At 64.6% G+C, this 18,368-nt stretch overlaps 3 protein-coding genes across 4 annotated transcripts; 1 reads left to right on the plus strand and 2 right to left on the minus strand.

Moving 5' to 3' along the window:
• Positions 1 to 78: 78 nt before the first annotated feature.
• C4H2orf81 (chromosome 4 C2orf81 homolog) lies at positions 79 to 3,345 on the minus strand. The gene is made up of 5 exons (XM_072927800.1): positions 3,292 to 3,345; positions 2,148 to 2,384; positions 1,278 to 1,694; positions 1,102 to 1,191; positions 79 to 971 (listed from the first exon to the last, which is right to left on the minus strand). Exons 1-5 carry the CDS (start codon positions 3,343 to 3,345, stop codon positions 84 to 86), a joined length of 1,686 nt encoding a protein of 561 aa, XP_072783901.1. The 3' UTR covers positions 79 to 83.
• Positions 3,297 to 12,090, plus strand: WDR54 (WD repeat domain 54). The gene is made up of 10 exons (XM_030270458.4): positions 3,297 to 3,412; positions 4,729 to 4,936; positions 6,887 to 6,949; positions 7,030 to 7,096; positions 8,085 to 8,141; positions 8,211 to 8,338; positions 9,038 to 9,138; positions 9,208 to 9,370; positions 11,130 to 11,204; positions 11,324 to 12,090. The coding sequence occupies exons 1-10, from the start codon at positions 3,393 to 3,395 to the stop codon at positions 11,453 to 11,455; spliced, it is 1,014 nt and encodes a 337-aa protein (XP_030126318.2). The 5' UTR covers positions 3,297 to 3,392; the 3' UTR covers positions 11,456 to 12,090.
• A 102-nt stretch (positions 12,091 to 12,192) lies between these two features.
• Positions 12,193 to 18,095, minus strand: LOC115494853 (rho-related BTB domain-containing protein 2). 2 transcript variants are annotated; one of them, XM_030270455.4, is made up of 9 exons: positions 17,822 to 18,095; positions 17,445 to 17,548; positions 16,416 to 16,601; positions 15,256 to 16,061; positions 14,439 to 14,557; positions 14,024 to 14,174; positions 13,695 to 13,783; positions 13,500 to 13,605; positions 12,193 to 13,412 (listed from the first exon to the last, which is right to left on the minus strand). In XM_030270455.4, exons 1-9 carry the CDS (start codon positions 18,011 to 18,013, stop codon positions 13,243 to 13,245), a joined length of 1,923 nt encoding a protein of 640 aa, XP_030126315.4. In that variant the 5' UTR covers positions 18,014 to 18,095; the 3' UTR covers positions 12,193 to 13,242. The 2 variants fall into 2 exon arrangements, with proteins under 2 accessions (XP_030126315.4, XP_030126316.4); XM_030270456.4 differs by lacking the exon at positions 17,445 to 17,548 and having other exon boundaries at positions 17,822 to 17,886.
• Between the last annotated feature and the right edge of the window lie 273 nt (positions 18,096 to 18,368).

Below are 18,368 nucleotides of genomic sequence, written 5' to 3' on the forward strand. Positions count from 1 at the left end.
GGACGTTGGTGGCACCGTGGGCGCAGCGCCCGGTGCTCCCCCGACCCGGTTCCGGTGGCACCACCGGCTCGGAAAAACTTATTTTAGTGGTTTTTATTGACTTCTGTTCTATTTAGCAGCACTGGCGAAGAGCCCCGAGCTCCGAGAGCGTCGTACAGCGCCATGCCCGGTGCCAGCCCCGGTACCGGCGACAGACGGGGCGACAACGCTCTCCCCGGAGCCGGTACCGGGGCCGGGAGGAACAGCCCCGGGAACTGCCGCGTTCCCGGTGGGTTTTCCAGCTCCTCCTCGGATTCTTTATACTCCGAGAGGCGGCACTCCGGGTGGGGTAAGATGGGTTTTAAATCCTCCTCCGCCCTCCTCAGCGCCTCATCCCCCTGCTCGTCCCCGCCGTGCCCCACCGGGACCGGCCCGCGGCGCTCGGTGCCGCCGCAGCGCACGGTGACACCGGGAGCCAGGCGAGCCGCGGCCAGCCAGGGCTCACAGAGCTGCGGTTCGGCCCTGCCGGTCCGCACCGGCACCGGGATGATGTGCAGGGATCCCCGGGAGAGTAACCGGCTCCGTGATGCCGCTGAACGCGCCCGTTCGGGCTCGGTGCTCACGTCCGCCACCGTCACCACCGGCAGCACGCAGCGAGCGGTACCGAGCCTGGCATCCAGCCTGGCATCCAGCCTGGCATCCAGCCTGGCATCCAGCCTGGGCACGGCCGCGCCAAGGGAGGAGGACGGCGGTGGTGGCGCTCGGTCGCCGTTCGCCACCGTGACCAACCGGGACTCCGCCGGTGGCCGCGCTGCGGGTCCCGAGGGAGCGGCCGGTCGGGGTCGGAGGGGTCGGCGGCTTCTCCCGGGAGTCCCGGAGATGTGGCGGCTCTTCCCGGAGCACCGGGCAGCGATGGGTGGTTGTGGAACGGGCACCGGGACGGCGGGAGGAGCTGCGGATGTGGCGGAGAGGAACGGGCGCGGCGGCGGCTCCTGACCTCCCCAAGAACGGAGCCGGTGTGGGTGGCGGTGTCCCGGTGTGGGTGACACCGGGGGTCCCACGGGCACGGAGTTCAGCCCGGGGGGGTGGTCGGGACACGGGGACAACGGGGACACGTCTCACCTGCTCCGGGGGCGCGGGGACATCCCGGGTGGGAGAAGCGCCGGGGACTTCACCGGGACACGCGAGGGGAATTTCAGCCTCGGAGGAGACCTGGTAGGGGACAGAGGGGACCCGGTGTGGGTGACAGAGTGTGACACCCCCCAGGTGGCTTCTGGGTGGGTCGGGGGACATCTCACCTCTTCCCAAACCAGAGAGGGCTCCGCCACGGTGACAATTCCCGGTGTCCAGGAGTCCAAGCGGCAGATTTGGGGTTCCTCATCCTCCTTCCAGACCTCGGGGTCCCCATCGTCCCTCACCAGGAATCGCCACTCGGCGACAAACAGGATGGCATCGCGCGCCCGTGCCACCGTGAAGGGCACCCGCTGGGGACACAGAGCTGAGGTGGCACCCACAAAACCTCCGGGAACCCAGAGCTTCCCTCTGGCTGCCCTGGGACCCTGGCAGGGGTCAGGAACCCCCCTGGACAGAGCCCCCAGAGACACTGGCTGTGATCTCTGTCCATGGAGAGGAGTTTTCAATCTCACAGGATGAATTACCAGCTCTGAGTGTTTGATATCAGTAATAATTAAGTGTGGCACGGGTGCAAAAGTAAAATTTTAGGATTCTAGATTAGGGGTCCAAAGGGGACAAGATGGAGGAAATTGGGTGTGCCTTGTCCTTTTTCTCCTTCTTCATGCCCTCCATGTTTCACTGTGGTGTTGGCATTTTTCTGTTGGTTTAGGCTGGGGACACACTGTCCAACGTAGGTGACAGATATTGGCACGTTATTGTAAATCCAGCACAGGTAGTTTGTGGTATTTAATGTTTGTACCATCCCACTGAGGGCAGAGCCCCACACGCTGCCCTGCAGGACAGAGCTGCGGCAGGGCAGCAGAACATGTTAGAGATAAACAGAATAAACAACCTTGAAACCAGCACAGACCAATTATGGCTTCTGCTTTGGCAGCGGGGCTGACAGACAGAAACTTTCTGCAATTTTGGGATCATCAATCCCACAGATTCCAACAAAAACCTCCCCAAATCTTTGGGGTGCTGGGGTCTCTCACCTGCCGAGCCGCAGCTGCCAGCGCACACTGAGTCCAGACCCTCTCCAGGAGCTCGTCCAGGATGGGCCCCACATCCAGCGGCTCCCGGGATGGGGATTCGGCCTCCGGGGTCGGGACGGGGGTTTGGGGGGTTTTGGGGGTTTTGGGGGTTTTGGACAGGCGGCGCTGGGCTCGGCCGCCCGCTCGTGGTTTGTCCTGCGTGGATCTGGTGGTGCTGCCCCCGCGGGGTTTTGATTTCTGCTCAGGGATAGGGATGGTCACAGCTCCCAGTATAGACCAGTACACTGCCATGCAGCCCAGCGTGGCCCCTCTGCTCATCCCAGTACATCCCAGTGTATCCCAGTGCAACTCAGTACACTCCAGTATAGCACAGTACATCCCAGCCCACCTCAGCGTGGTTCCTCAGTATAGTCCAGTACATCCCAGTACATCCCAGTATAGCCCAGTACATCCCAGCCCACCCCAACATGGCTCCCCAGTACATCCCAGTATAGACCAGTCCATCCCACCTCACCCCGGTGCATCCCAGTACAGCCCAGGCCACTCCAGCAGGGCCCCCCAGCTCATCCCAGTATAGCCCAGTCCATCCCACCTCATCCTGGTGCATCCCAGTATAGCCCAGCCCACCCCAGCATTGCTCCCCAGTATATTCCAGTATAGCCCAGTCCATCCCGGTGCATCCCAGTATAGCCCAGCCCACCCCAGCATGGCCCCCCAGCTCATCCCAGTATAGCCCAGTCCATCCCAGCTCATCCCGGTGCATCCCAGTATAGCCCAGGCCACCCCAGCAGGGCCCCCCAGTACATCCCAGTGTATCCCAGTGCATCTCAGTACACTCCAGTATAGCCCAGTACGTCCCAGTATAGCCCAGTACCTCCCAGCCCACCCTAGCAGGGCCCCCCAGCTCATCCCAGTATAGCCCAGTCCATCCCGGTGCATCCCAGTATAGCCCAGCCCACCCCAGCATGGCCCCCCAGCTGATCCCAGTACATCCCAGTATAGCCCAGTCCATCCCAGCTCATCCCAGTATATCCCAGTACACCCCCCAGCTCCTCCCAGCCAGCTCCCGCCCCCTTTGCCCCGCTCTGCCGCCTCCCAGTCCCTCCCAGTCCCTCCCAGTCCCTCCCAGTGCTCCCAGTCCCACCTCGGCCATTCCGCCCCTTTTGGCGTCGCGGGTTCCATGGCAACGTGACGTCATCACCGCGCGTCGCCCTCGATTGCGTCATCACGCCGCGACGCGTCTCCATGGCGGCGGCGAGCACCGGGTGAGGGGGGGGGAAAACCGGGAATTGGGGGGCGCTGAGGGGAATTGGGGGGCGCTGAGGGGAATTGGGGGGGCACTGAGGGGAATTGGGGGGCAGTGAGGGGAATTGGGGGCACTGAGGGGAATTGGGGGCGCTGAGGGGAATTGGGGGCACTGAGGGGAATTGGGGGTCAGTGAGGGGAATTGGGGGGTACTGAGGGGAATTGGGGGTCAGTGAGGGGAATTGGGGGGCGCTGAGGGGAACCGGGGGGCGCTGAGGGGAATTGGGGGCGCTGAGGGGAATTGGGGGCGCTGAGGGGAATTGGGGGCGCTGAGGGGAATTGGGGGGCGCTGAGGGGAGCCCCTTGGAGCTGCGCCCCACTCCCTCTCCAGACCCACCCCACCCCCTCAGATCCACTCCAGCCCCCCCAAAATCTTCCCCAGCCCCCCCTGGATCTGCCCCCATCCTTCTCCAGACCCACCCCACCCCCCTAGATCCGATCCAGCCCCCCCAAAATCTTGCCCAGCCCCCTGGATTTGCTCCTATCCCTCTCCAGACCCACCCCATCCCCTCAGATCTGCTCCAGCCCCCCCAAAATCTTCCCCAGCCCCCTGAATCTGCCCCCATCCCTCTCCAGACCCACCTCACCCCCTCAGATCCGCACCAGGCCCCCCAAAATCTCCCCCAACCCCCTGAGAATTCCCCCAAATCCTCTCCAGACCCACCCCACCCCCTTAGATCCACTCCAGCCCCCCCAAAATCTTCCCTGACCCCCTGGAAATTCCCCCAAACCCTCTCCAGACCCACCCCATACCCTCAGATCCCCTCCAGCCCCCCCAAAATCTTCCTCAACCCCCTGGACCTGCCCCCCACTCCCTCTCCAGACCCACCCCACGCCCTCAGATCCACTCCAGCCCCCCCAAAATCTCCCCCAACCCCCTGAGAATTCCCCCACACCCTCTCCAGACCCACCCCACCCCCTCAGATCTGCTCCAGCCCCCCCAAAATCTTCCCCAGCCCCCTGAATCTGCCCCCATCCTTCTCCAGACCCATCCCACTCCCTCAGATCCACTCCAGCCCCCCCAAAATCTTCCCCAGGCCCCCCCCAAATCTTCCCCAGCCCCCCCAAAATCTTCCCCAGCCCCCCCTGGATCTGCTCCTATCCCTCCAGACCCACCCCACCCCCTCAGATCCGCTCCAGCCCCCTGGACCTGCCCCCCACTCTCCCTCCAGACCCACCCCAGCCCCTCAGATCCCCTCCAGCCCCCCCAAATCTCCCCGAGCCCCCCGTAAATGCCCCCCGGGAGCCGGCCCAGCCCGTGGCTGTGCCCGCCCAGGCGGTACCGGCGGGGGCGCTGCCTGGCCCTGCGCAGCAGCAGCTCGGCCCTGTACAACAACCTGGCCGTGCTGTGCCCTCCGGGCCGGGCCCCGGCCTTTGGCACCGTGCACGGCACCACCCTCAGCCTGCTGGGCACCGAGGGGCACCCCCGGCAGCTGCAGGCACGGGGAGGGGGCTCTGCCCTCAGCACCCCGCTGCTGACACAGGTGAGGGGTGGGGAGAGGCTGGGCAGGGTCCTGCTGGCAGCGGGTAGGGGGTGGAACACAGCACTGGCACTGGGCACGGCTGGGGACATGGCTCTGGCACTGGGCAGGGGGTGGGACACGGCCCTGGCACCTCCCTGGCACAGGGCAGGGGGTGGGACACAGCCCTGGCACTGGGCAGGGATGTGGGACATGGCCCTGGCACCTCCCTGGCACTGGGCAGGGGATGGGACATGGCCCTGGCACGGGGCAGGGGGTGGGACACGGCCCTGGCACCTCCCTGGCACCGGGCAGGGATGTGGGACACACCCCTGGCACCTCCCTGGCACCGGACAGGGATGTGGGACATGGCCCTGGCACCTCCATGGCACATCCCTGGCACATCCCTGGCACAGGGCAGGGATGTAGGACATGGCCCTGGCACTGGGAAGGGTTGGGGACACAGCCCTGGCACCTCCCTGGCACTGGGCAGGGGGTGGGACATGGCCCTGGCACATCACTGGCACATCCCTGGCACATCCCTGGCACAGGGCAGGGCGTAGGACACAGCTCTGGCACTGGGCAGGGGATGGGACATGGCCCTGGCACCGGGCAAGGTGGGGGACACAGCCCTGGCACCTCCCTGGCACATCCCTGGCACCTCCCTGGCACTGGGCAGGGTGGGGGTACATGGCCCAGGCACTGGGCAGGGGGTGGGACACGGCTCTGGCACTGGGCAGGGGGTGGGACATGGCCCTGGCACCTCCCTGGTACATCCCTGGCACTGGGAAGGGATGGGGACACAGCCCTGGCACCTCCCTGGCACTGGGCAAGGTGGGGGGACAAAGCCCTGGCACCAGGCAGGGGGTGGGACACGGCCCTGGCACCTCCCTGGCACCAGGGCAGGGGATGGGACATGGCCCTGGCACCGGGCAGGGGGTGGGACACGGCCCTGGCACCTCCCTGGCACTGGGCAGGGTTGTGGGACACAGCCCTGGCACCTCCCTGGCACTGGGGGAGCCCCCTGAGGGGTCTGTAGGAATTTGGGGGGGTCCTGGAGGCCAGCAAGGACCGAGCTGAGGGAACATCAAACACACCTGGGGCAGAGCAGGGCAGGGGAGAGGGGTCTGGGGGCTCCAGGAGGGGATTTGGGGTTCCAGGAGGGGATTGGGGGGCTCCTGTTCCAGGGGTAGGAGTTTGGGGTGCTTCAGGAGGAAACTGGGGGGGCTCCTGTTCCAGGGTTTGGATTTTGGGGGGGCTCCAGGAGGAGATTTGGGGGCTCCAGGAGGGGATTTGGGGGCTCCAGGATTGGTTTGGGGGCCTCCAGAAGGGATTTGGGGGGCTCCTGTTCCAGGGTTTGGAGTTTGGGGTGTTCCAGGAGGGGATTTGGGGGCTCCAGGAGGGGATTGGGGGGTTCCAGGGGGAGACTGGGGGGCTCCTGTTCCAGGGGTTGGAGTTTGGGGTGTTCCAGGAGGAGATTTGGGGGCTCCAGGATTGGTCTGGGGGCCTCCAGAAGGGATTTGGGGGGCTCTTGTTCCAGGGTGTGGAGTTTGGGGGGTTCCAGGAAGGGATTTGGGGTTCCAGGATTGGTTTGGGGGGCTCCAGGAGGGGTTTGGGGGGGCTCCTGTTCCAGGGTTTGGATTTTGGGGGGCTCCAGGAGGAGATTTGGGGCTCCAGGAGGGGATTTGGGGTTCCAGGAGGGGATTGGGGGGTTCCAGGAGGGGATTTGGGGTTCCAGGAGGGGATTGGGGGGGTTCCAGGAGGAGATTTGGGTGTCCCTGATCCAGGAGGAGATTTGGGACCTCCTGTTCGGGGCTAAGAGTTGGAGAAACCCCACAGGGAGGGTTTGAGAAGCTTCAGGAAGGGATTTTGGGGTTCCCCCAGGAGCAGACCCACAGGAGGTGGGGTCGGTGGGAGATTTTGGGGGGTCCCTCAGTGTCCCCCCGCTGTGTCCCCCCGCTGTGTCCCTCACAGGCCGCGTGGTGCGAGCTCCCATCGCGGGTGCTGCTGGTGCTCACATCCCAACGTGGGGTCCAGGTGAGACCTGGGGGACACTGGGGGGACATTGGGGGGTCCCCTTGTCACCCCCAGATGTCCCAACCTGTCCCTCCGTGCAGATGTACGAGGCTGACGGCTCCACCATGGTGTTCTGGCACGCGCTGGACGTCCCGGAGATGCCACCAGGTGAGTCCCCCAGGCCACCACTGCCCGTGTCCCCAAGTGCCACGGGCACAGGGCTGCTCAGTCCCCCCCAGGGATGGAAATTCCAGCTTTTTCCAGGAAGGAATTTTGCCAATGTCCAAGCTAAACCTCCCCTGGCACAGCTCTCATCCTGTCCCTTGTTCCCTGGCTGTCCCTTCCTGTCCTAGTGGGAGTCCCTACTGGTCAATCCCCACCCAGGGATGGAAATTCCAGCCTTTTCCAGGAAGGAATTTTGTCAATTTTGCCAATATTCAAACTAAACCTCCCCTGGCACAGCTCTCATCTTGTCCCTTGTTCCCTGGCTGTCCCCTCCTGTCCTTGTAGGGGTCTCCACTGGTAAATCCCCCCCAGGGATGGAAATTCCAGCCTTTCCAGGGAGGAATTTTGCCAATATTCAAACTAAACCTCCCCTGGCACAGCTCTCATCCTGTCCCCTGTTCCCTGGCTGTCCTCTCCTGTCCTAGTGGGGTCCCCACTGGGTAATAATTAGCATTGATTCTATGATTGCAGCAGGTTGATTAATTGTTTTATTGCACTATACTATATTATACTAACTACACTTTAATAGACAGTGTGATACAGTCTTTGAAAAATCTAAGCACTATCACTAAGAAATCACTTTTTGGTAACCAAATCTCTGTAACAGGTGCAGCAAGTGAAGACAAAAATTGTTTCTCCTTTTCTCTGAGCTTTGTCACAGCTTCCCAGGAAAATCCTGGGAAAGCTGTGTCACTCTCTGTCCAGAGGATGTGTGATTGTCACACCCTCCTGCCAGGGAGCCACAAGGTCCCCATTTGTCCAACGTGAAAAATCTTCCTACAAATCCATTTCCCACACCCCTGAGCCCCTTTTCCCAGCCCCTGGACACCAACTCCTCGATATCTTCACATGACAGACCCAACCCTGTGCCAGGACAGGGGTGTCACCCCCGGGACAGGAACGGGGGTGACACAAATCTGTTCCCTTCCAGCCCATTCTGTGTTCGCCCGGGGCATCGCTGCAGCCGGCGGCCGCTTCATCTGCGTGGGTGAGCCCAGGGCGTGGGCAGGGGGCTGGCGTGGGCTGCCCCAGCCCTGCTGACCCCCTGACCCCACAGGGACATCCTTTGGGGCCGTGCTGGTCTTTGACATCCCCCCAAAAGGGACCAACGTGACGCTGAGCCAGGTCCTGGAGCAGCACCGGGATCCCGTCACCGACATCGCGGCCGAGCAGGGCCAGGCCCCGGTATGGGGGGAGAGGGATGCCCCAAATCTCATCAGTCCCACAGGGATCCTTCTGCTATCCCAGGTAGCTCCATCCTGGCCTTGGACACTTCCAGGGATCCAGGAGCAGCCTCAGCTTCTCTGGGCAGCCAAAATCCCACCCAAATCTCCCCTTCTCCTGTGTCCTGTCACGCCATCCTTTGTCCCAAATTCCTCCCATCTCTCCTGGAACCACCTTAGGCGCTGGGAGCTCACAGGGCAGGTCCCTGCAGACTCACCAGCCGCTTTCCTCCCACTCAGCACTTTCCCTGATGAGTCACTGAGCTTCCCTTGCTCTGGGATCCCCAAGGAATTCATCCCCCACATCCCATTCCCGAGCTGCCGTGTCACCGTGGGGACACGGAGCTGTGGTGGCACTTCCCGCTGCCGCCTGTCCCCTCACACACCCCCTGGGCTTTGCTCCGAGGGTTTCCTGGGCTGCACTGGGACATTCCCAGGAGCTGGGGATCCTCAGGGAGGGAGGGGTGCCCTGTTCTTCCTCGAAATCCACCCTGGCGTGGCAGCGTGGGCAGAGACGAGTTCCAACCCGCTCCGGCCGGGACCCGTCAGCGCTCCAGGAGCTGTTCCAGCTTGTCCTGGTGCCCGTGGGACTGTGCCCGGTGCCATCCCAGAGCTGGGGACAGTGCCCAGAGCTGGGGACAAGTGCCATCTCTCCCCACAGGACGGGGCTGGGGACCTGGTGACAGCCGATGACTCCGGGACCCTCTGCCTGTGGAGCAGCGGGGAGGAGTTCACCCTGCTGGGGAAGATCCCGGGATCTGGGTGAGCCCCTCGTGTTGGACACGAGGGAGGGGACACCGCTGAGGTGGTGACACGTGGCCCTGTGTCCAGCTGCACCTGCTCCTCGGTGGCGCTGTGGAACGGGGTCGTGGCTGCGGGCTACGGGAACGGGCAGATCCGGCTGTGGGAAGCGGGGTCGGGGCAGATCCGTGCCCAGGTGAGCGCCCACGCCCGCTGGATCTACGCGCTGGACCTGGCACCGCTCACCGGCAAGGTACCCAGGGGACAGGGGTCACCCCTGGTGTCACACCTGGTGTCACACCTGGTGTCACACCTGGGGTCACACCTGGGGTCACACCTGGTGTCACACCTGGGGTCACACCTGGGGTCACACCTGGAGTCACACCTGGGGTCACACCTGGTGTCACACCTGGTGTCACACCTGGTGTCACACCTGGTGTCACACCTGGGGTCACACCTGGGGTCACACCTGGGGTCACCCCTGGTGTCACATCTGGCATCGCACTCAGCGTCCCACGCTGACGTCCTGACCAGTATCCCAACCTGAAATCCACCTGGCATTTCAACCTGGAATTCCATCCTGACATCCTACCTGGCATTCCAGCCTGAAATCCCAACCTGGAATTCCATCCTGACATCCCACCTTGAATTCCAACCTGAAATCCCAACCTGGTATTCCAACCTGACATCCTACCTGGCATCCCACCTGGCATTGCAGCCTGAAATCCCAACCTGGAATTCCATCCTGACATCCCAACCTAAAATCCCAACCTGACATTCCAACCTGAAATCCCAACCTGAAATCTCACCCTGACATCCCACCTTGAATTCCAACCTGAAACCCCAACCTGACATCCCACCCTGACATCCTACCTGCCATTCCAACCTAAAATCCCAACCTGGCATTCCAACCTAAAATCCCAACCTGCATCCCACCCTAACATCCCACCTGCCATTCCAACCTGAAATCCCGACCTGGCATTCCAACCTGAAATCCCAACCTGCATCCTACTCTGCCATTCCAATCTGCCATCCCCACCCCAGTATCCCAACCTGGCATTCCAACCTGACATTCCAACCTGAAATCCCATCCTGGCATCCCACCCTGAATTCCAACCTGAAATCCCAGCCTGGCATCCCACCCTGACATCCCACCTGGCATTCCAGCCTGAAATCCCAACCTGGAATTCCATCCTGACATCCTACCTGGCATTCCAACCTAAAATCCCAACCTGAAACCTCAGCCTGGCATCCCACCTTGAATTCCAACCTGAAACCCAGCCCCTGACATTCCAACCTGTCATTCCAACCTGAAATCCCAACCTAAAATCCCAACCTGCATCCCACCCTGACATCCCACCTGGCATTCCAACCTGGCATTCCAACCTGAAATCCCATCCTGGCATCCCACCTTGAATTCCAACCTGAAACCCAGCCTGATATTCCAACCTAAAATCCCAACCTGACATTCCAACCTGAAATCCCAACCTGCATCCCACTCTGGCATTCCAATCTGCCATCCCCACCCCAGTATCCCAACCTGGCACTCCAACCTGAAATCCCAACCTGAAATCTCAGCCTGGCATCCCACCTGGCACTCCAACCTGAAAGCCCAACCTGAAATCCCATCCTGGCATCCCACCTTGAATTCCAACCTGAAACCCAACCTGGCATTCCAACCTGAAATCCCAACCTGGAATCCCAGCCTGGCATCCCACCCTGACATCCCACCTTGAATTCCAACCTGAAATCTCAACCTGACATTCCATCCTGGCATCCCACCTTGAATCCCAACCTGAAATCCCATCCTGGCATCCCACCCTGAATTCCAACCTGAAATCCCAGCCTGGTATTCCAACCTGAAATCCCATCCTGGCATCCCACCTGGCATTCCAACTGAAATCCCACCCCGGTGTCCCATCCTGCCAATGGCCCTGCCAGCTCCGTGGTGTCCCCACGGTCCCCCCTGCCAGCTCCGTGGTGTCCCCACGGTCCCCCCTGTCCCCTCGCAGCTGCTGTCGGGTGCAGAGGATTCCTTTGTCCACGTCTGGAAGCTCAGCAGGGACCCGGACACGGATGACATCGAGGTGAGTCCGGGCTTGGGGACAAAGGGACAAGGAGCCACGGGACTTGGAGCCACGGGGACTTGGGGACTTGGGGACAGGGAGGTGGCGCTGGGAGCTGCTGGAATCGCTGTCCCCGGCAGGTGCAGCACTGCCACGCCGAGTGCGTGACGGACACGCAGGTTTGTGGCGCTCGTTTCTGCGACCCCGCCGGGGACACCTTCGCTGTCACCGGCTACGACCTGAGCGAGATCCTCTGCTACGGCCCCGCCTGAGCCGGGGCTGACACCGGGAATGCTGCCCGAAGCCTTCCCGAGGGTTGGGAGCTGCTCCAGCATCCCCGAGGGGATCCTCCCGTGGCTGCCACCGGCTCCGGGATCCTCCCGTGGCTGCCGCCCTTCCCGGAGGGTGGCGTGGCTGGGAACGGGCCCGGTTCAGACGGGAGGATCCCGGCAAACCTGTGCTACCGGCTGCTCCGGCCGGGAGAGCCCCAGCGTCTGCCAGCCGCGGCTACCGGGGAGGGGAAAAAAGGGGGACATGGGGGGGTCCTGCCCCCGACCCCCTCCAGACCCCAAATCCCCGCGGGATGCTGCACTCCCATGGCCGCTGGCCAGATGTTTGAGGCCCCAGCTGTGCTGCGGGGCTGGAAACAGCAGCAGCAGCTGCAGCGGGACCCCAGGGACATCCCCAGGTCCCCTCCAGCCCCCCCTGACTGTCCCTGACCCCCCCATGGGAGATGAGGTGACCCCAGGCTCTGCTCCCAGGGCCCTGCGAGGCTGGAGGGGGGAATGGGGGGCCCTGATGTGGGGGAACCCCCCACCCCTCCCCTCCTGCCGTGACAGGGATCTCCCCCTCCCACCCTTTAGGTCCCACTCGTGTCCCCACCCCCCAATAAATACACCCCAGTGAAGCCCCCCCGTGTCACTCCTTCCCGGGGGGCAGGGCTCGCCTGTTGGGGGGCTCAGCAGGGTCGGGGGGCTCAGCAGGGTCGGGGGGCTCAGCAGAGTCCAGCTCCGTTACAAAAAGCTTTATTAAAGGTTAAAACAGCCGCTGCTGAGGTGCGGGAGGGGGGACCCCGAGGCCTGGGGGGGTCCCGCTGTGCTCCTGGGGTAAAAAAGTGTAAAAACGGTTGTGCAGTTCAGCCCGGGGTGGGGACACATCCCGGGACAAGCGACAATGGCACAGCCCGGGACAGGGACAATGACCCCCCCACCCCGGGCTGTGTCCCGGCCAAGGCACAGAGATGAGCACCCAGGGACCCCCTCCCCACGCCCACCCCCCACCCACCCCGCCCTGCTCACAGCTTGGCCCCCCCCGCCCCACGGTGGGGGAGGGGGGGGAGAGAAAAACAGCACCAGAGAGCCCCACGAGGGTGGGAACCCCCCCCAAAAAGAAAAGGGGAGCGGCAGAGCCCCCGCACACCCCCAGCCCCAAATACTGCTCGGTCAGAGGTAGCACCCTGCCGGGGGGAGGGGGCTCAGCACGACCCCCTCCCCACCGGGGAAAGGCACGGTGGGACCGGGGTGGGGGGCTACGACCCGGCAGAGCCTGTAAACAGCCAGGGTGGGGGGGTAAACAAGCCCTTGGAGACCCCCACCCTGGCCAAGCCCCCTGGTTCAGTGGTGGGGGGGGTCCCAGAGTCTGACCCCTCTGTTCAGTGTGGGACCCCTGGAGCTGAGGGTGGGGGTCCTGAGCCCCTCAGCCCACCACAGGGACCCCCCCCAAGCCCTTCATGGGAGCCCTGGGCCCAAGCCCCCCACCCCACACAGGGACCCCCAGCCCAGCTGAGCCCCCCAGCCCTTTATAAAAACCCCAAGCCCCCACTCCCCACAGGGACCCCCAGCCCAGCTGAGCCCCCCAGTCAAGTGTGGGGTCCCGGGGCCAGCACAGAGACCCCCAACCCAGCCAAGCCCCCCAGCCCCGAGCCCCAACTCACCACAGGGACCCCCAGCCCAGCTGAGCCCCCCAATCCTACACACGGGGATACCGGGGCCGAACTCCCTGCTCAGCACAGGGGCTCCCAGCCCCACACGGGGGTCCCTCCCCGAGCCCCCCACCCCTCTCAGGCCACGGGGGGCGAGGGTCTCCAGAAGCACCACTTGCTGCGGGGGTGCTGCTTGCGCTGGAGCTGCTCCTCACGCTCCCGCTCCTTCTTGGAGCGCAGGTACAGATCCTCCTCCTTCAGGTACCACACCGGGGGCCAGCGGTGCCGCTCGAAGTGCGCCTGGTTCTCTGTGGGGACACCTCAGGGCTCAGGGCACGGCTTGGGTGACACGACACCCCCCTCCCCGTGTCCCCCCAGTGTCCCCCAGTACCCACCTGGGGACATGAACTTCATCTCGCGGGGGAAGCGGCGGCACACGCGGTTGTAGTTGGTGCAGATGTAGTGCAGGCACCACGCGGCCAGCTGATGGGCGTTGTGGAACTGGGGGTGGCGGGGATTTTTGGGGGGTGGTCACCCCATCATCTAGCAGTCTGTGTGCCCCCCTATCCCCCTTCTCCAGCCCCCCATACCTGCGTCATCTCCAGGTAGATGATGACCTGCTCATCGATCTCCACGCGCTGCACGAAGGCTCGCAGCAGCTCATCCACGGCGTATTGCTCTGGGAGAGGGGGGACACGGGGGTTCACGGGGTTGGGGGGGTCACACAGCGGGGATGTGTCCCCTCCCTGAGACCAGCGGGACCCCTCCCCGTGCTTACATAAAGCACTGGGACGATCAATCAATTGATCGATCCGTCCCCGCGGCACCGGCAGGGTATTGGCAGGTGACGTCAGGGCTGCGGGGGGATACCGGGAGGGGATACCGGGAGGGGATACCGGGGAAACCGGGGGGGGCTCACCGGTGAGCGCCTGCAGCCGCGGCAGGCACAGCCGGTCCGTGAGGATGAGCAGCTCCATGGCGTCCAGGTCGGGCGTGGGGGTGAAGACCCCCGTGTAGAGGAAATCCAGGACGGCGCGCAGGCAGGCGCAGTTGGTGCCGGGCAGGGACACCTGTAGGATCAGGGGGGTTTGGGGGGGATTCAGAGCCCCCCCAAATAGGGCTGGGGGAAAAAGGGACCCTCCTGGCAGTGCCTGAGCTGGCACAGCCATGGAATAGCCCCCACAACCCAGGACAGCTCTCAGCTTTCTCCTCTGGAAGTAAGACACGCGTGTGTCCGGGTCAGGGGGTCTGAGCTGCTCCCTGACCCCAAGCAGCGATGCCCACCCTGCCCCACAGAGCCACAGGTGCCCTCCTGGTGCCCTCCTGGTGCCCACCTCGCCGGCGTAGCTCTCGCGGAAGCCCCCTCGGAACATGGCCCGCATCCAGTCGCAGCCGGCGATGAGCAGCGGCTTGTGCGCCGGCACCGCCCCGTCGTCCACGCGGAACACCACGTCTGGGGACAGGGGACAGCTCAGGGTGGGGACAGCCACCCCTCAGGTACCCCTTGTCCTCCCCAGCCTGGGGACAGCCACTCCTTGGACACAGGAGACCAGGGACAGCCACCCCTTGAGCACCACTGCTTTGGGGACAAGAATCCCTTGGACACCCCTTCCATGGGGACACCACTGCCTTGGGGACAGCCACCCCTTGGACACCCCTTCCATGGGGACACCACTGCCTTGGGGACAGCTACTCCTTGGACACCCCTTCCATGGGGACACCTCTGCCCTGGGGACAAGAATCCCTTGGACACCCCTTTCCATGGCGACACCTCTGATTTGGGGACAGCCACCCCTTCCATGGGGACATCACTGCCTTGGGGACAAGAATCCCTTGGACACCCCTTCCATGGGGACACCTCTGATTTGGGGACAGCCACCCCTTGGACACCCCTTCCATGGGGACACCTCTGCTGTGGGGACAAGAATCCCTTCCATGGGGACACCACTGCCTTGGCCACCACAGCCCAGAACTGCCACCACCCCAGCAGCACCTCCATGACCGACCAGGACAAGACCCCAGACTCCAAACACCTCAGCGGCGGGAGAGGTTCAGCCTGACCACTACCCCATGACCACACCGCCACCACCAGAAGCTGCCACCATCAGGAGGTGACAACAGTGACCCTCCTGTCCCCACAGCTCCCCATACCTGCAAAGACCCCCTTGGCCAGGCACTCCTTGACGCGGTTGGCGCGGCGCACGTGGAAGGCCTTGGTGATCTCCTGGTTCATGAAGCTCTCCTGGTTGAGCTCGTTGGCCACCATCATGCGCAGGTCGAACACCTCCAGCAGCTCCGCCACGGCGCCCACCTGCCTCAGGTCACCATGGTGCCGCTCCAACTTCCCGGTGTACAGATATTCCAGCACGGCGCGGAGCGGCTCCGGCCTCACGCCGCCATCCATGGCCACCACCGCCATCCGCCGCTCCCGCCCCGCCACCGGGTCGGCCACCGCCTCCCAGCGCAGGCTCAGGAAGCCACGGCCCCACGATGACAGGTCACGGGTGTCCCCATCCCCTTGGCTGAGTGTCTCGGGGGGCATTTCCGTCGTGAAGAGATCGTAGAAGCGCGAGCAGGCGGTGGCCAGGAAGACGCGGTGGGCGAAGACGCGATGGCCGCCGTGCAGCTGGAAGACGACGTCGGCGCAGAGCGGCGCTTGGAACAGCGCGGCCGGACCCCCGCCCAGCCCGGGGGGCGCCTCGGGCACCTGGATGAGGGGTGGGGGCGGTTTGGGGGGCAGGAAGGGCGCCTGCAGCAGCGGGCGCTGCATCTTGCGCAGGTGGGACTTCCAGAACTGCAGGTGGCGGCGGGACACCAGCGCGGCGCGGATGGCGTTGTCGAACACGTCCTTCACCCCAAACTGGGCCACCACGCTGGTCTCGTAGTAGGGCATCCCCAGTTCCTGGGCCACCTCGTGTCCCCTCTCCGGTGGCAGGATGTCCGAGGGTTTGATGGGCCTGGGGGGACATGGATGGGGTGTTGTCCATGAGGCCTCCCAAACGTGCTGGGAGGTCTCATCGCCATCCCACGGGGTGCTGGGAGGGTGACCCTTCATTTTTGAGGAGACCCCACCCCAGGAGCGCTGATCAGGGCAGAGATTCCACCCCATAAATGCTGTCAGAAGACCCTGACCCACATGGGGACCCCATTCTGTGGGGAAATGCCACATCCTAACACTGTGGTGACAAAACTGGGGGTTCCTCAAGCAGCACAAGGAAATGTCCCCATTTCAATAGGATTGGGGTGATGACACATTGAGGTGTCCCTGTCCTCGTGGGGATGGGGAGGGGGGTGACACTTTGGTGGCTCACTTGGCCAGGGGTCGTCGCGCTCGGTTGACGGCGTCCAGGTCGGCGTAGCGCAGGTCCAGCTGGCAGCCCACCAGCACGATGGGGGTACGGGGGCAGAAGTGTTTGATTTCGGGGTACCACATGGTCTTGACGTGCCTCAGAGAGTTGGGGTTCGCCAGCGAGAAGCAGAGCACCACCACGTCCGACCTGTGAGGAGGACAGCGCTGTCCCCAAACGCGCCCTGCTCAGGTGACACCCATCTCCAGCCCCACCTCAGGTCACTGTCCCCACCTTGGGACCCCCCAGGAGCCTCAGGACCCCCTGAGAGCCCCAAAACCATGGTTCCCATGGTTTTGGGGCTCTCAGGGGGGTCCTGAGGCTCCTGATCTGTGGGATTCCCATGGGAACTCCGTGACCTCTGGGACACGGGGACAGGAGGGACCCCACAGGTCGTGGGCTGCCCCACTCGTGTCACCAGCGTGGTGGTCCCACCCTCCTGAGCACCCACGGGGGGACTTGGGTGGGTGCCAGCCGCCTGCTGTCCCCGGTGCCACCCCCGGTGCCACCCCAGCCGTGGCTCAGGGGGTGTAAGGTGCCAAGGGGACATGGGGGGTGGCACCAGGGACACGCAGTGGGTGCCAGCACCCCCAAGTCCCCGCAGCAGCCGCGTGGCCCCGGGCCCGGGTTGTTTTTAGTCCGTGCCGGGACGGGACGTGACCGGGAGGCGCCGTTGGAACCGGGCCCGTGTCCCAGACCAAGATAGCCGCCACCGGCCCCCCCGGGGCCCCCGGCCAGCCCCGGGGCCACCACGAGCCGTGGGGACACGGCCTCCCCACCCATCCCGGTACCGGGGGGTTCCCCACCCATCCCGGTACCGGGGAGATTAGCGGGGCTGACGCGGGGCGGCGGCGATAAGAGCCCCGGACGTGCCAGCGGCCACGGGGACCGGCTGTTTACAACCGGGGAGCCACGGGGGTGCCGGTGGGGGTTTCGGGGTGCCGGTGGGGGTTTCGGGGGTGCCGGTGGTACGGGGCGGGGTTCCGGTCCCACCTGCCATAAGCAAAGCGTCGGTCTTTATGGTGGTCCCCAAAGGTGTCCCAAAGGCGCAGGGAGACGCTGACCTCGTCCACCACATCCCGGGAGCGCTCCAGCACCTGTCGGTACCGGGAACGGCACCGGGAACGGCACCATCACCGACTGCCCGGAACCACCGGGACCACCACGCTACCCCTCCCCGCTTCCCCCCTCGGTGTCCCTTGCGGTACCGGCTGCTCCCCGGTGCTCGGTACCCCCTGTTGTCCCCCCCCCACGCCCCGGTGCCCCTCAGTGCCCGGCGATGCCCGGTGCCCGGTGTCCCCCGGTAACGCCCCTCCCGCTGCTCTCCCGCTCGGTGTCCCGCCGTGCCGGGGGGTGTCCCGGGACCTCACCTCCTGGCAGACACGGTACTGGTCGATGGCCCACACGGTGGGCACGTGTGTGGCCAGCAGCCGGTACTGGCTCAGCGTGGCGTTGCATGCCCGGGCGCAGATCAGTCGCGTTTTGCCCACGGCGTTGTCACCCACCACGACGCACTTGATGGTCTCGACGTTGGGCCGCTCGTAATCCACGTCGGGGTCCATGGGGGCGCGGGGGGCAGCGGCGCGGCCCCGCTCAGCGCCCCCCGCCCGGTCCCGGTCCCGGCCCCGGTCCCGGCCCGTTACCGACCCCCGCCCCGCCCCGCCCCGCCCCGCAGCCAATCAGCGCGCGCCTTCGCGGCACGCCCCGCCCCGCCCCGCCCCGCCCCGCCAATCCCGCGCGGCGCCGCCCGCCTGGCCACGCCCACCGCCCCGCCCCGCCCCGCGCGCGGACAAAGGAGCGCCGCCAGGGGGCGCCGCGCCGCCACGTGACGGCGCCGGGCCACGCCCACCGGCGCGCGCCGGGCCACGCCCACTGGGCGGGGTCATGGACACACCCATATAATATGCCACGCCCATG

The sequence above is a fragment of the Taeniopygia guttata genome, chromosome 4 (genome assembly GCF_048771995.1).
Source record: "Taeniopygia guttata chromosome 4, bTaeGut7.mat, whole genome shotgun sequence".
Classification (NCBI taxonomy): Eukaryota; Metazoa; Chordata; class Aves; order Passeriformes; family Estrildidae; genus Taeniopygia; species Taeniopygia guttata.

Bases quoted from the DNA above. Each gene is read 5' to 3' on its own strand.
- C4H2orf81 (XM_072927800.1), bottom strand. From the start codon at position 3,345: ATGACGTCACGTTGCCATGGAACCCGCGACGCCAAAAGGGGCGGAATG. The intron at 1,192-1,277 runs GTGAGATGTCCC...GTCCCCTACCAG, and splicing joins CCTCTCTGGTTTGGGAAGAG to GTCTCCTCCGAGGCTGAAAT. The intron at 972-1,101 runs GTGAGACGTGTC...TGGGGAGGTCAG, and splicing joins TCCCCGCGCCCCCGGAGCAG to GAGCCGCCGCCGCGCCCGTT.
- LOC115494853 (XM_030270455.4), bottom strand. From the start codon at position 18,013: ATGGACCCCGACGTGGATTACGAGCGGCCCAACGTCGAGACCATCAAG. The intron at 14,558-15,255 runs GTATGGGGAGCT...CCCTGTCCCCAG, and splicing joins GGCCAAGGGGGTCTTTGCAG to ACGTGGTGTTCCGCGTGGAC. The intron at 13,606-13,694 runs GTATGGGGGGCT...CGCCACCCCCAG, and splicing joins TCTACCTGGAGATGACGCAG to TTCCACAACGCCCATCAGCT.
- WDR54 (XM_030270458.4), top strand. From the start codon at position 3,393: ATGGCGGCGGCGAGCACCGG. The intron at 8,142-8,210 runs GTGAGCCCAGGG...CTGACCCCACAG, and splicing joins CGGCCGCTTCATCTGCGTGG to GGACATCCTTTGGGGCCGTG. The intron at 9,371-11,129 runs GTACCCAGGGGA...GTCCCCTCGCAG, and splicing joins TGGCACCGCTCACCGGCAAG to CTGCTGTCGGGTGCAGAGGA.